The sequence below is a fragment of the Pseudophryne corroboree genome, chromosome 7 (genome assembly GCF_028390025.1).
Source record: "Pseudophryne corroboree isolate aPseCor3 chromosome 7, aPseCor3.hap2, whole genome shotgun sequence".
NCBI lineage: Eukaryota > Metazoa > Chordata > Amphibia > Anura > Myobatrachidae > Pseudophryne > Pseudophryne corroboree.
The window spans coordinates 269,851,045-269,867,931 of record NC_086450.1 but is presented as its reverse complement, the minus strand read 5'-3'; the positions used below and the strand labels follow the sequence as shown (position 1 = coordinate 269,867,931).

The 16,887-nt window shown below is 47.3% G+C and overlaps 1 protein-coding gene across 1 annotated transcript in view; it reads right to left on the bottom strand.

Annotated features, from left to right (window-relative positions):
* Nucleotides 1-16,887, bottom strand: part of DNAH7 (dynein axonemal heavy chain 7) — a 1,092,938-nt gene that overhangs the window by 993,959 nt on the left and 82,092 nt on the right. The window contains exon 3 of the mRNA XM_063934143.1: nucleotides 16,503-16,608. Within this exon, the coding sequence (XP_063790213.1) occupies nucleotides 16,503-16,608 (106 nt within the window). The remainder of the gene's footprint in view (nucleotides 1-16,502; nucleotides 16,609-16,887) is intronic.

Sequence of the window (16,887 nt, the reverse complement as noted above, 5' to 3'; positions counted from 1 at the left end):
TCCCCTTAAACATGTGTACCCTGTCAGGGACAGATGAGTCATCAGTGATATGCAAAACATCTTTTATTACAATAATCATATATTGAATACTTTTCTGCCAGTTTTGGCTGTACTTTGCATTATCGTAGTCGACACTGGAGTCAGACTCCGTGTCGATTTCAGTGTCTATTATCTTGGATAGTGAGCGTTGTGAGACTCTGAAGGTCTCTGTGACATAGGGACAGACATGGGTAGATTCCCTGTCTGTTCTCTAATCTTTTGTGTAATAATTCATCTTAGCCCTTAATTTCACATATCCAATCAGGCGTCAGCATTGTCGACACCACACACACACACATTTGCTCCATCTCCTCCTTAGGAGAGCCTTTTACCTCAGACATGTCGACACACACTTACCGACACACCCCACACTCAGGGAATGCTCTTCTGAAGACAGTTCCCCCACAAGGCCCTTTGGAGAGACAGAGAGAGAGTATGCCAGCACACACCCCAGCGCAATATGACCCAGGAAAACACAGCAATTTAATGTTTACCCCGTAGCGCTGTTGTTATTATTATCTGCGCCGAATTATGTGCCCCCCCTCTTCTTTAAAACCCTCTCTTCTACCGTGGTATAAGCAGGGGAGAGTCTGGGGAGCTTCCTCTCAGCGGTGCTGTGGAGAAAAACATGGCGCTGGTGAGTGCTGAGGGAGAAGCCCCGCCCCCTCGGTGGCGGGCTTCAGTCCCGATAAAAGTGTAAAATTGGCGGGGGCTCATGCATATATACAGTGTCCAGCTGTATATATGCTCTCTTTTGCCAAATAAGAGGTTTTTATTGCTGCCCAGGGCGCCCCCCCCCCCTGCGCCCTGCACCCGTACAGTGACCGGAGTGTGTGAGGTGTATGGGAGCAATGACGCACAGCTGCGGTGCTGTGCGTTACCTCTGTGAAGCACCGAAGGCTTCTGCCGCCTTAGACGTCTTCTGGCTTAGTTTCTTCTGGCTCTGTGAGGAGAACGGCGGCGTGGCTCTGGGGGTGAACGCCCAGGACGAACCTGTGTTCACTCCCTCTGGAGCTAAAGTAATGGTGTCCAGTAGCCGAGGAAGCAGAGCCTATCATTTAAGTAGGTCTGCTCCTCTCTCCTCAGTCCCTCGATGCAGGGAGCCTGTTGCCAACAGTGCTACCTGAAAAAGAGAAAAAAATCCAAACAAAAATGCTTTCTAGGCAGGAAACTCCAGAGAGCTCCCTGCAGTGCACCCATTCTCCTCTGGGCACAGTCTAAAACTGAGGTCTGGAGGAGGGGCATGGAGGGAGGAGCCAGTGCACACCCAGAATCCAAAGTCTTTCTTAAAGTGCCCTATCTCCTGCGGAGCCCGTCTATTCCCCATGGTCCTTACGGAGTCCCCAGCATCCTCTAGGACGTTAGAGAAAAAAACATTTTTTCATGTTCTCATTATGGGGTATTGTGTGTAGAATTTTGAGGGAAAAATGCATTTATCCATTTTGGAATAAGGCTGCAACATAAAAAATGTGAAAAGTGAAGCGCTGTGAATACTTTCTGCATACACTGTGTGTGTGTGTGTGTGTATATATCTCCTATATAATAGCCCTGTGACTCTGTGCCTGGGCCTCTAACGTTGGGCATGGCTAGGAGCTCTCATTGGGTTAGTGGCAGGTCTATCACACCCAGTCCACAGGTGATTGGACGAGAAACGCCCTCCCACACAGGTTACATCCAATGGGAGGCTCTGCCCTTTGCCTACTGTGTTTTCACAGAGCAGGATTAGCAATGGGACTGATGGAGCTGCAGCTCCAGCCCCTCACCCCAAAATAAGCCCACTGCATCTGCAGCAACATACCCTCCAACAATTTACACATAAACATTGACGCAAATTCGAAAAGGGGGCGTGGCCACGGGTGCAGTGGTGTGGCCACGCCCCTTGTCCTATACTTTTAATGGAAGCTTGGAGAGTCAAAAAAACAGTACAGACCATAAATAAAAAGGGACTGTACCTGCCAAAAAGGTGCAGCTGGAGTGTATGACACTGCATCTGCAGCAAGTCTCTGTGCTGTAGATAGGGGAAAAAACAATCCTTTTACTTCAGCGTCCTATGGGGGTTATTCCGAGTTGTTCGCTGTGCAGCGATCAGGCAAAAACTCGGCACTTCTGCGCATGCATATGCAGCGCAATGCGCACGCGCGGCGTACTATTACAACAAACGATGCCGTTTTACACAGGGTCTAGCGATGCTTTTCAGTCGCACAGGCAGTCGCAGAGTGAGTGACATGAAGTGGGCGTTTCTGGGTGTCAACTGACCGTTTTCAGGGAGTGTTCGCAAAAACACAGGTGTGGCTGGCCGAACGCAGGCATGGCTGGGCGAAAGCAGGGCGTGTTCGTGACATCAAATCAGGAACTGAATGGTCTGAAGTGATCGCAAGCACTGAGTAGGTCTGAAGCTGCACTGAAACGGCACAAAATTTTTTTGTAGCCGCTCTGCGATCCCTTTGTTCGCACTTCTGCTAAGCAAAAATACACTCCCAGTGGGAGGCAGCTTAGCGTTTGCACGGCTGCTAAAAACTGCTAGCGAGCAATCAACTCGGAATGACCAGCAATGTCTTGCTGCCAGTCCACCTGCCCCCTCCCGCTCATCAACAATCCCCACTCCCCAGCAGCGCCGCATGTGGGACAAAAGCTGCTGCGGCCACCGGCATAGATGTGTATGAAAGCGCAGCAGCGGAAGCCTTTCATAGCCCTCCCTGCGTCGCATACTCTCTGAGCCGCGGAACCTCATCTGAGCGTGATGTCACAGAAGTGCCTCCCCACCACAGCCGCACCCAGATCCCCGGAGGCCCTGACTCCGCAACACAGCACCTGGGCTGCCGGCCTGGAAGCCCCGAGATGGCTAATGTAACAGATAGAGTGGGTGGTATCGCGGAGGGTAATGTCTGGACGCTGAACCAATGTAAAAGGTGACAGAGCTGTGCAGTGCAGTGGATATGCAGTCAGGGCCGGTGCTAGGGTGTTCGGCGCCCCCCTGCAAACTATAAATTTGCACCCTCGCATACTCATGTAGTAGAGACACTTACACATGTAATGCCCCCTGAACCAGTGACGCTTACACATGTTACATGTGTTACGCCCCCCTATACCAGTGACACTTACACAAGTAACACCCCCTGTAGCAGTGACGCTTACACACGCAACGCCCCCTGTACCGGTGCCGCTTACACACGTAACGCCCCCTGTACCAGTGCCGCTTACACACGTAACGCCCCCTGTACCAGTGCCGCTTACACACGTAACGCCCCCTGTACCAGTGCCGCTTACACACGTAACGCCCCCTGTACCAGTGATGCTTACACAAGTAACGCCTCCTGTACCAGTGCCGCTTACACACGTAATGCCCCCTGTACCAGTGCCACTTTCACACGTAACGCCCCCTGTACCAGTGCCGCTTACACACGTAACGCCCCCTGTACCAGTGCCGCTTACACACGTAACGCCCCCTGTACCAGGGCCGCTTACACACATTATGCAGTAGTCACACATACACACACAACAGACACATTATATATATATATATATATATATATATATATACACACATACAATATATACACACAGACACACACACATACATACATTACACACATACACAGTCACATATATATACAGTATACACAGACACTGTATATTACACAAACACACTCACGCTCTTTCCAGACACTTACCTAATGAAGTCTGGCTGGTCGAAGCTGTAGTAGCTCATCCTCCTGCTGCAGCATGGTCCCGTCTAGCTCCGCCCCTTATTCCCATCTAGCCCCACCCCCTTTGGCTCCCACCCGGCCACTGCATGTCACACAGGGGAGGGGAGGGGAAGGGGGAGAGGAGGCTTTGTGCTGCCGGCGCCGAGGGGAAGATAAGGTTTTGTGCTGCCGGGGCAGCTGCATGTGTGACAGCAGCTGGCAGCAGCAGCAGGGATAGCAGCAGTAGCTCAGCACAGGGATGCAGAGCAGGGAGAATGCCTCTCCTTCCTGGTGCCTCCCTGCACTGCATCCATTTGCTGAGCGGCTAGCGCCAGGCCTGTGTGCAGTGTCACTGACACTGCACAGCACTCTCACCTTTTACATTGATTCAGCCAGTCAGTCAGTTCTGCCAGCCAGTCACTATTGTTAGCACAGTGTCCCAACGCGCCGCATTACAGGGAAGTAGACGCACTAAATAAACTACAGCTCCCTGCAGCCCTTAGCGCCGAAGTATTCCGGCCCTTAGGGCTGCTGGGAGCTGTACTGTAATGCGGCACGTTGGGACACCGGCGCTAACAATAGTGACTGGCTGCTTTGAGAGTCTCCAGGAGAGCCACTGCCAAAGGGAGGACAGCAGCTTAGCTGCTGACAGGAGGATAAGCAGGATAAGCAATACCCGCCACTCACCCACTCACAGTACCTCCGGGCCCCATCCGCGGTGCCCCCACACCCCATCCAGCACCTGTGGTAGCTCAAGCCCCCCTCCCCCACCCGCAGCAACCCCGCACCCGCCCCTCCCCCACCTGGGGCACCCCCGCAACTGCTCCTCCCCCACCCGCAGTGGCTCCGGACCACCACCCACAGCACCCACGCACCCTCCCCCACCTGCGGCACCACCACAACCGCCCCTCCCGCGGCACCCCAGGATCCCATCTGCATCTTCCCCACACCCACCACTCCCCCAACCAAAGCACCTACTAGATAATTCATCAGGCTCTGCGTGCACTGTTCACGCCGTTGCAAGGGGCTTCGACCCCTTAACCATTGCATGCCCTTTCTCCATGCAATAGTTAACCACTCACACAATTATGATTGGATGTAATACTCCATATAATAAAAATATTGCACGCCACAAGGGTGTGCAACGGTTAAGGGGGCGTAGCCCCTTACAACGGTGTGAAGAGCGCCCGTAGTGCGCGATGAATCACCTAGTATATATATATATATATATATATATATATAATAAGATTTTAAACCTACCGGTAAATCTTTTTCTCGTAGTCCGTAGAGGATGCTGGGGACTCCGTAAGGACCATGGGGATAGACGGGCTCCGCAGGAGACATGGGCACTTTAAGAAAGAACTTTAGGTATAGGTGTGCGCTGGCTCCTCCCTCTATGCCCCTCCTCCAGACCTCAGTTAGAGAAACTGTGCCCAGAGGAGACGGACAGTACGAGGAAAGGATTTTTGTTAATCCAAGGGCAAGATTCATACCAGCCACACCAATCACACCGTATAACTTGTGATATACTAACCAGTTAACAGTATGAAAACAACATAGCATCAGTCCAAGACCGATGAAAACTATAACATAACCCTTATGTAAGCAAAACTATATACAAGTCTTGCAGAAGTAGTCCGCACTTGGGACTACGAGAAAAAGATTTACCGGTAGGTTTAAAATCTTATTTTCTCTTACGTCCTAGAGGATGCTGGGGACTCCGTAAGGACCATGGGGATTATACCAAAGCTCCCAAACGGGCGGGAGAGTGCGGATGACTCTGCAGCACCGATTGAGCAAACTGGAGGTCCTCCTCAGCCAGGGTATCAAACTGATAGAACTTTGCAAAGGTGTTTGAACCCGACCAAGTAGCAGCTCGGCATAGTTGTAGTGCCGAGACCCCTCGGGCAGCCGCCCAAGACGAGGCCACCTTCCTAGTGGAATGGGCCTTGACCGATTTTGGTAACGGCAATCCAGCCGTAGAATGCGCCTGCTGAATCGTGTTATAGATCCAGCGAGCAATAGTCTGCTTTGAAGCAGAACGCCAACCTTGTGGGCTGCATATAGGACAAACAGTGCTTCTGTTTTTCTGACTCTAGCCGTTCTGGCCACGTAAATTTTCAAAACCCTGACTACATCAAGGGACTCGGAATCCTCCAAGTCTCGCGTAGCCACAGGCACAATAGGTTGGTTCATATGAAAAGATGACACCACCTTAGGCAAGAATTGAGGACGAGTCCGCAATTCCACTCTATCTATATGGAAAACCCGATAGTGTCTTTTATGAGACAAAGCCACCAATTCCGACACTCACCTAGCCGAAGCCAAGGCTAATACCATGACCACCTTCCAAGTGAGATATTTTAACTCCACCGTTTGAAGTGGTTCAAACCAGTGCGACTTAAGGAAACTCAACACCACGTTAAGGTCCCAAGGCGCCACCGGAGGTATAAAAGGAGGCTGAATATGCAGCACTCCCTTCACAAAAGTCTGTACTTCTGGGAGAGAAGCCAAATCTTTTTGAAAGAAAATGGATAAGGCCGAAATCTGAACCTTAATGGAGCCTAATTTTAGGCCCAAATTCATTCCAGTCTGTAGGAAGTGAAGGAAACGGCCCAGATGGAATTCTTCCGTAGGAGCATTCCTGGCCTCACACCAAGAAACATATTTTCGCCATATACGGTGATAATGTTTAGCTGTCACGTCCTTCCTAGCCTTTATCAGCGTAGGAATGACCTCATCCGGAATGCCTTTTTCCGCTAGGATCCTGCGCTCAACCGCCATGCCGTCAAACGCAGCCGCGGCAAGTCTTGGAACAGACAGGTCCCCTGTTGCAACAGGTCCTGTCGTAGAGGAAGAGGCCACGGATCTTCTGTGAGAATTTCTAGTAGATCCGGATACCAGGTCCTTCGTGGCCAATCTGGAACAATGAGAATTGTTCTCACTCCTCTTTTTCTTATTATTCTCAACACCTTGGGTATGAGAGGAAGAGGAGGAAACACATAGACTGACTGGAACACCCACGGTGTCACTAGGGCGTCTACAGCTACCGCCTGAGGGTCTTTTGATCTGGCGCAATACCTCTGTAGCTTTTTGTTGAGGCGGGACGCCATCATGTCTATCTGGGGCAGTCCCCCCTGACTTGCAATCTGTGCGAAGACTTCATGATGAAGTCCCCACTCTCCTGGATGCAGGTCGTGTCTGTTGAGGAAGTCTGCTTCCCAGTTGTCCACTCCCGGAATGAACACTGCTGACAGTGCGCTTACATGATTTTCCGCCCAGCGAAGAATCCTGGTGGCTTCCGCCATTGCCACTCTGCTCCTTGTGCCACCTTGGCGGTTTACATGAGCCATTGCGGTGATGTTGTCTGACTGGATCAGAACTGGTTGGTCGCGAAGTAAGGTCTCCGCTTGACGTAGGGCGTTGTATATGGCCCTCAGTTCCAGGATGTTGATGTGAAGACAAGTCTCTTGACTTGACCAAAGACCTTGGAAGTTTCTTCCCTGTGTGACTGCTCCCCAACCTCGGAGGCTCGCGTCCGTGGTCACCAGGATCCAGTCCTAAATGCCGAACATGCGGCCTTCCAGAAGGTGAGCACTCTGCAGCCACCACAGAAGATATACCCTGGCTCTGGGGGACAGGGTGATCAACTGATGAATTTGTAGATGTGACCCGGACCACTTGTCCAGTAGGCACCATTGGAATGAGTTCCTGAGCTTTTTCTATCGGAAGATAAACCCTTTTCTGGTCTGTATCCAGAATCATGCCCAGGAAGGTCAGACGAGTCGTAGGAACCAACTGCGACTTCGGGATATTGAGAATCCAGCCGTGTTGCTGTAACAACTTCAGTGAAAGTGAGACGCTGTTCAGCACTGCTCTCTTGATCTCGCTTTTATGAAGAGATCATCCCAGTACGGGATAATTGTGACACCTTGCTTGCGCAGGAGCACCATCATTTCCGCCATTACCTTGGTGAAAATCCTCGGGGCCGTGGAAAGCCCAAACGGCAACGTCTGAAATTGGTAATGACAATCCTGTACCGCAAATCTCAGGTACGCCTGATGAGGTGGAAAAATTGGAACATGAAGGTATGCATCCTTTATGTCCAGAGATACCATAAAGTCCCCCCCCTTCCAGGCTGGCGATGACCGCTCTTAGCGATTCCATCTTGAACCTTTTCAAGTATAGGTTCAGGGATTTTAAATTTAAAATGGGTCTGACCGAACCGTCCGGTTTCGGGACTACAAACAGGGTTGAGCAATATCCCCTCCTTTGTTGAAGCAGGGGAACCTTGACCGCCACCTGTTGAAGATACAATTTGTGAATTGCATTTAACACTATCTCCCTTTCCGGGGGAGAAGCTGGTAGGGCCGATTTGAAAAACCGGCGAGGAGGCACCTCTTCGAATTCCAGCTTGTAACCCTGAGAAACCATTTCTATTGCCCAGGGATCCACCTGTGAGTGAGCCCAGATGTGGCTGAAAACTCGAAGACGTGCCCCCACTGGGGCGGACTCCTTTAGCGGAGCCCCAGCGTCATGCGGTGGATTTTGTAGAGGCCGGGGAGGACTTCTGTTCCTGGAAACTAGCTGTTTTGTGCAGCTTTTTTCCTCTGCCCTTACCTCTGGCAAGAAAGGACGCGCCTCGTACTTTCTTGTTTCTTTGTGATCGAAAGGACTGCATTTGATAATGTGGCGCTTTCTTAAGCTGTGAGCGAATATAAGGCAAAAAATTCGATTTACCAGCTGTAGCAGTGGAGACCAGGTCCGAGAGACCTTCCATAAACAATTCTCCACCCTTGTAAGGTAAAACCTCCATATGCCTCTTTGAGACGGCATCACGTGTCCATTGCCGGGTCCATAGGACTCGTCTAGCAGAAATCGACATAGCGTTGATTCTAGAACCCAGTAGGCCAATGTCTCTTTGAGCATCTCTCCTATATAAGACAGCATTGTTAATATGACCCAGGGTTAATAAAACGGTACCCTTATCCAGGGTATCAATTTCCGTCGATAAGGTACCTATCCACGCTGCTACAGCGCTACAAACTCCAGCCGACACTATTGCCGGTCTGAGTAAGGTACTAGAATGTGTGTAAATGGACTTTAAGGTAGTCTGCTGTTTGCGATCAGCAGGATCCCTGAGGGTAGCCATATCTTGGGATGGCAGCTTTACCTTTTTGGATAAGCGTGTCCACGCTTTTTTCCCCCCTTGGGGAAGATTCTCACCGTATCATGTCCTTAGTCGGGAAAGGATACACCCTAAGAATCCTTTTGGGAATCTGCAGTTTCTTGTCTGGAGATTCCCAAGCCTTTTCAATAACTCGTTCATGAGATGGGGGAAAGGTTACCTCAGGTTTCTTTACCCTATACATGTGTACCCTCGTGTCAGGGACAGGGGGTTTCTCTGTGATATGCAAAACATCTTTTATTACAATAATCATATATTGAATACTATTTGCCAGTTCTGGCTGTAACTTTGCATCATCGTAGTCGACACTGGAGTCAGAATCCGTGTCGGCGTCAGTGTCTACTATTTTGGATAGTGGGCGCTTTTGAGACCCCGGAGGTCCCTGTGACATAGGGGAAAGGCAGGGTTTGACGCCTGTTCATTCCCAAGACTCCGTGCAATAAATTCACATTAGCACTAAAACATTGCACATATCCAACCAGTCAGGTGTCGGTGTTGCCGACGGAGACACCACAGTCATTTACTCCACCTCCTCCTTATGAGAGCCTTCTACCTCAGACATGCCGACACACGCGTACCGACACACCACACACTCAGGGAATCCTCTTATCTGAAGACAGTTCCCCCACAAGGCCCTTTGGAGAGACAGAGAGAGAGTATGCCAGCACACACCCAGCGCTAATGACCCAGGAAAAAACACACGATATGTTTACCCAGATAGCGCTGTAATCTTTATTTTTGCGCCAAATTATGTGCCCCCCCCTTCTTTAAAACCCTATTTCACTGTGGATAAGCAGGGGAGAGTCCGGGGAGCTTCCTCTCAGCGCTGTGCTGTGGAGAAAATGGCGCTGGTGAGTGCTGAGGAAGAAGCCCCGCCCCCTCAGCGGCGGGCTTCTGTCCCGCTAAAATATATAAAAAAACTGGCGGGGGCTCTTTATATATACAGTGCCTAGCTGTATATCTCTACTTTTGCCAGAAAATTAGGTTATATTGCTGCCCAGGGCGCCCCCCCTGCGCCCTGCACCCTTACAGTGACTGCCGTTTGTGTGTGCTGTGTGGGAGCAGTGGCGCACAGCTTTACTGCTGTGCGTTACCTCAGTGAAGATCTGAAGTCTTCTGCCGCCTCTGAAGTCTTCTTTCTTCTCATACTCACCCGGCTTCTATCTTCCGGCTCTGTGAGGAGGACGGCGGCGTGGCTCCGGGACGAACTCCAGGGTGAGACCTGTGTTCCGACTCCCTCTGGAGCTAATGGTGTCCAGTAGCCTAAGAAGCAGAGCCTTGAAACTCACAGAAGTAGGTCTGCTTCTCTCTCCTCATTCCCACGATGCAGGGAGTCTGTTGCCAGCAGGCTCCCTGAAAATAAAAAACCTAACAAAATACTTTCTTTCAGGAAACTCAGGAGAGCTCCCTGTAATGCACCCAGTCTCCTCTGGGCACAGTAGTAAACTGAGGTCTGGAGGAGTGGCATAGAGGGAGGAGCCAGTGCACACCCATACCTAAAGTTCTTTCTTAAAGTGCCCATGTCTCCTGCGGAGTCCGTCTATCCCCATGGTCCTTACGGAGTCCCCAGCATCCTCTAGGACGTAAGAGAAATATATATATATATATATATATATATATATATATACATACATACACACACATACACACACACATTTATATTAAAATTACATAGTAAATGTAATAATAAGTCTGAACTGTGGCCCATCATTTTATAAGATTTCAGGAGGGGCCTAGCTTACATTGTTGCAATTAAAAGACAAAATAAATGTAACAGGCAATGTACACACATTAAAACAGAGCAACAGCACTTTCAATGATAGATTAAATTTACAGTATTACTCGGTTATAAACGGGGTCATCTCAAGCCCCTTGTTTAACTCTTTTGATTTTAATGTGTCCAAGGTTAGTATCCAGTTTGTTTCTCTCCTATCTAGTTCTTTTGCTATATCACCCCCTATTTTACTGAAACCTACAGAATATGTCCTATTCCTTTGAACCTCAACTGGCCCGGATAACCCAAATAACATTCTTGGAAATGACGTGTAATGTTGTGATTGGTCACTCAGTTTTTTATGTTTCTAGTATGTACATCATTGCTCCCTTTTAAAGGATAGCTCTCTAGGTGTGTGTGTGTGCGTGTGTGTGTGTGTGTGTGTGTGTGTGTGTGTTTGTGTGTATATATATGTATACACACACACACACACACACACACACACACACACACCTTTAACCATTTGCAGGCAGGGCCGGCGACAGGGGGGGTCAAAGGGGACACCTGTATCGGGCCCCAAGACTAAGAGGGGCCCCAAACATACGCCATTTAGTGTCCGGCAGTGATGTGAGCCGTCTTGCCAAATAGGGCAGCGAGCTGTAGGAGGAGTGACAGGAGCCTCTCACACATAGTGACTGTGCGGAGCGAGTGTGCACCCGTTCTTTCGGGTCCAGCTCAGTTATGGGACATGGCAGCTCCCCTGGCCAGGATTCCCGCACCCTGCTCCTGCCTCTTCTGGTTGGATGTGAGGGCTGTATAGTACCTGCTGTGCGGTGTTCAGGTCTAATTACTGGGGAGTGCAGCGCAGGTGAGTCTTTCCCCATGTTAAGAGTGTCTTATATATAATCTGAGGGGGGGCCCAGAGATATCGCTGTACCCGGGCCCCAAGATTTCTGTTGCCGGCCCTGTTTGCAGGTGCTTTATCTGACCTGGTCGAACAGGATGTTCTTGATCGATGTTTGAAAAAATAGATTTTTATTGTATTTTTTAAAGGAAAAATTTTTTTTTTTTACTAAAATCATTTTGGATAGGGCTAAATTCATGTTCTTCACCTAATACACTCATAAAACCCCCCGACAATTTTGGAGCGTTTTTTGGGGGGGAAATTGTCAGTTAAGCGGTTAAAGGGAGTGATGATGGGCTGTATAACATCAACAGATTTATTAACTGCAACTCAATTTTTGTGGTAACATAGAAACATAGAATTTGACGGCAAATAAGAACCACTTGGCCCATCTAGTCTGCCCCTTTTTTTTATCCTTTAGGCAATCTCAACCCTTTTTGAACCTTAATTCTTCGTAAGGATATTCATGTGCCTATCCCAAGCATGTTTAAATTGCTCTACAGTCTTATCCACTACCCTCTCTGTGAAGTAATTTTTAATTAAATTTCCCCTGAACCTCCCCCCCTCCAGTATCAGTGTATGTCCTCGAGTTGTAATATTTCTCTTCCTTTGAAGAATGTTTCCCTGCTGAACTTTGTTAAGACCCTTGATATATTTGAAAGTTTCTATCATGTCCCCCCTTTCCCTTCTCTCCTCCAAACTATACATGTTAAGATCTTTTAGCCTTTTCGGGTAAGTTTTGTGATGTAGGCCATGCACCATTTTAGTTGCCCTTCTTTGTACACTCTCTAATGTATTTATATCCTTCTGGAGATATGGTCTCCAGAACTGGACACAGTATTCCAGATGGGGCCGCACCAATGACCTACACAGTGGCATTATCACTTCTTTTTTCCTGCTACTGATTCCTCTCCCTATGCAACCAAGCATCTGACTTGCCTTTCTCATTGCTTTGTTGCATTGCTTTCCTGCCTTCAAGTCACTTGAAATAGTGACTCCTAAATTCCTTTCCTCCTCAGTAGTTTCCATTATAGTATCCTTGATACTATAGTTAGCCTTTGGGTTTTTGAGACCCGAGTACATGATTTTGCATTTTTTAGCATTAAACTGTAGTTGCCACATTCTTGACCATTTCTCAAGCCTACCTAGGTCATCAATCATTTGTTTTACCCCTCCCGGTGTGTCTACCCCGTTGCATATCTTTATATCATCTGCAAAAATGCATACCTTCCTTTCAATACCATCTGCAGTGTCACCATCAAAGATATTAAAGAGAACTGGACCAAGTAAAGATCCCTGGGGTACTCCACTGGTAACATTTCCCTCCATAGATTGCACTACATTAACTAGAACTGTCTGTTTCCTATCCTGCAACCAGGTTCTTATCCATTTAACTGTTTTATAATCTAGCCCCACGCTTCCAAGTTTATTTAGCAGTCTGCGATGTGGGACAGTGTCAAATGCCTTACTAAAGTCTAGATATGCTACATCTACAGCTCCCCTTGATCTATTATTTTCGTCCCAGAGTCAAAAAAGTCATTAAGATTTGTTTGGCATGATCTCCCATCAGTAAATCCATGCTGTTTTGGATCCTGTAAGTTGTTTGATTTAAGATATTCCACAACTCTTTCTTTTAATAGTTTTTCCATTACTTTCCCTACTACTGATGTAAGGCTTACTGGTCTGTAGCTATTTGCTTCTTCCTTGCTTCCACTTTTGTGCAGTGGAACTACATTTGCTCTTTTCCAGGCCTCTGGAATAGCACCTGTATTTAGTGACTGGTTAAATAATTCTGTTAAGGTGTAACCAGCACATCTTTTAGCTCTTTGAGTATCCTGGGGTGTATCCCATCTGGTCTCATTGATTTATCCACTTTTAGTTGTGAAAGTTCTGTTAGGACCTTCTCCTCTGTAAATGTACTTTCATGTACCTTATTTTTATGAATGTCCTTGCAACTTAACTGTGGCCCCATCCCTTCTTCTGTAGTAAATACTGAGCAAAAATAATTATTTAGGTGATCTGCTATTGCCTTGTCTCCCTCCTCCAAATGCTCACTCTCTGTTTTAAGTCTTATTATTCCTCCATTTGATTTTCTCCTTTCACAAATATACTTTAAAAATGTTTTGCCCCCTTTATCTACTGACTGGGCCATTTTCTCCTCAGCTTCTGCCTTTGCACGTCTGATCACTTTCTTAGCATCCTTCCGTCTGTCAAGATACACCTCTTTGTCGTTATTATTTTGAGTCTGTTTGTATTTCCTAAAAGCCATCTTTTTTGCTTTCACACTAGTTGCTACTTCTTTTGTGAACCCCACTGGCTTCCTTTTCCTGGTGCTTTTCCTAACCCTTTTGATATGTTGCACTTAGTATTGCACTTTTCAGTTTTCCCCCCTCTCCTGTACTCCTTCCAAGTACCTCCAGTCCCCCAATGAATCACTTAAACATCTCCCCATTTTTGCAAAGTCAGCATTTCTAAAATCCAACACCTTTGTTTTTGTGTGACGGGAGTTGGATCCTGTCTTTATACCAAACCATACTGCTTGGTGATCACTGGATACCAGGTGCTCACCCACATATATGTTGGATATCCTATCACCATTTGTAAGAATTAAATCTAATATTGAGTCTTTGCGAGTGGTATATTTCTTCATGTGTCCAAGCGGCTATAGATATGTAGGAAAGTCCAAAAGAATGCTTAAAATTCGTATCCTTGAACATACTAGAAACATAAAAAATTGAGTGACCAATCACAGCACACCAAGTCTTTTCCAAGAATGTAATTTAAGTGATCCGGGCCAGTTGAGGTTCAAAGGAATAGAACATATAGGTATAAGTAATTAGAAATTAACTTTGTTTGTGGCTTTAGAAGATTTCAATATTGCCATTGGCACTCAGCCAGCATTTAAATGAGCCAGGATGTAGTAAGACCACTCCCCCTGATGAAGTCCATAAGGAGTGACGGAACGCATTGGGAGTGGCTTATTGAAGTGTGATGAGGTGAGGGTACGGTGCCGATTCCGGTGTTTGCAGAATACTGTTAGGCTGAATGGCGGTAAGAGACTTTGATCTATTAAGATATACTGGCACTGTGTTTTCCGGGATATAAGCTCAAAGTGCGAGAAGATGAGAGTTGGAAATTGCCTAAAAACTTGCACCGCATTACATCCGGCCCATACTAACACTGCTGCTTCCTCTCCCATCAATGGGCAATTTGCAACACCTATGGTGCCATGCAAGCCACACGTCGCAAAGTCCAGGAAATATCCATTTTATGACGGCCAGATCCCTGACCGCTTCCCACCTTCTAAATGGCAGTGACACGCCTCTGTTTTCACAAACGGAGGACATCGTCGGCCCCTACCTTCTCTCCGAGCAACATCAGACTATCAATCACTGACAGTCTGCTGCTGTCTTGCCACAGATGTCAAAGTCGTGCGCAAAGTACCAAACATCGGTACGTTGCACATGATATCACAGGTGCAACCACACCTGAATGACCTCCCTTGTCACTTTTCATCCTTTTTTTGGTCAAGTGTTAATTTATATTAAATGCATTTTGTAATGTTCTTTTCTTGTAGATCTGTCATCTGGGAGTTGATGATCTGGTCCCCAGAAGACATTTGTTTTAGACTACTGCTATTCTAGGCCTTGCTAAATATGAACAGGTTTTGTTACCGTGGGTTAATTCATCATTGATGACTTGCTGATCTGTTTTCTGGTAATTGATGTAAACTTATTTCACAAATTAATGGAATAAGCGTAAGTGGGTGCGGGATGATTAGGTTGGTTTTGGGCGATTTTTTTTGTACAGTGTTTTGAAAATAATTAACAATGTGCTACCTAAACAAAAAACATAACATTATATGTATTAATCAATGTTGATAATTAATAGCTATATACAGATATACTCATAGGGGCTGGAACAGGGGGGCAAGGGGGCAGTTCACCCCTCCAAATATTTGAGAGGCGCCAGTCAAAGTACTGAGTCGTAGGGTGCAGAGCGGCTGCCATCTACAGTTAATAGGGGCAGTGTCGGGACAGAGATAATACAAACCTTTTCTGGCTGCTACACCTCCTCTCTCCCCACAGCCATTCTCTGCCTGCATCCGGGGCCCTCCCCCTCCTCCCCCCTACTCCTGCACCCGGATCCAACCTATACAGTGTGTGGTTAGTTAATATGGGCTGGCCCCTCCCCAGGGACCAGCCCTGTGTCCTTCTTACCTCTAACTTAATATGTTCCTCACCACTCTCCCCCCACCCCCTTCCTTCCCACAGCTCACGTTTGTCCTCCCAGCCCTTTCACTCATGGCAACCCCTGACCTCCAGCTATTTTCAGCTGAGAATGTACCCTGTATAGAGACTAATTATCTTCCATGCACAGCCTCAGCCTGGGTGTGAGCGATGAGTGGGTCCTGTCTCTTCATCTTCTACATACAGTCACTCACATGTTTAAGTTATGTTTGGGGGAATATTTATTATACACATTTTGTGCGAAATCACTATAAAAATCTTAAAATGCAAGTATACCCTGAAAGTAAGACAGGAATTCCGCAGCAGATATCTTTGACAGCGATGGCATTAGCCATTAAAGTCTTGGGCTACACATTGCACAATTTACTTGTAGAGGGATTGTCCGGACATACCCTGTCTAATGGCCATGCATGCGCAGTAGGTCCGCAGCATAAAGTAAAGTGCTCCTTGATGCGATCACTTTAGTTTACAAATTGCTGGGATGGGCTCCTATCAGAGCACCTGACCCTGGATGTGATTTTTAACACATCTTATAGGAAATTCTTATTGACTGAATAGCGGTTATAAGAATTCTACCGAGTCTAAACCTAAATAAGCTGTAAATGGGCCACTTAATGTTGTATTTTTCAATTATACCTTGCCCTCCCCCCAAACATAAAGGTCGTGGAATCCCTGCATACACTAAAACACTGATTAGACCAATACTTTTTATAGAACTTACTGGGACTGAAGTTATAAGGGTCATGGACATCCTTTGTTTCATCTTTCCCGCCTTCTTTTAGAAGAAAAGAGGATGGTTTAATCTTCCACTCAGGCTTTGAGTTCATCTGAAAAAAGTAATACAACGTCAGCTGATGAGGTCAGACCTTTTGCTAGTACACAGCTTTAAGGGAGTTGTTCTCTTGAGAACTTTTCAATGTTTGTCCACTTAAACCCAAAGAGATGCTGTTCCTTCAATACTGCACTGCCAAGACGCACACCATTGGCATTTCTATAATGGGTGCGGTTCTGATACAGAAAATAGACATTAAAAAGATAGACAGTCATTAGGTTGACAGTAAAAGGTCTACAGTAAAAAGGTTCGACAGGATCAACAGGTCCATAGT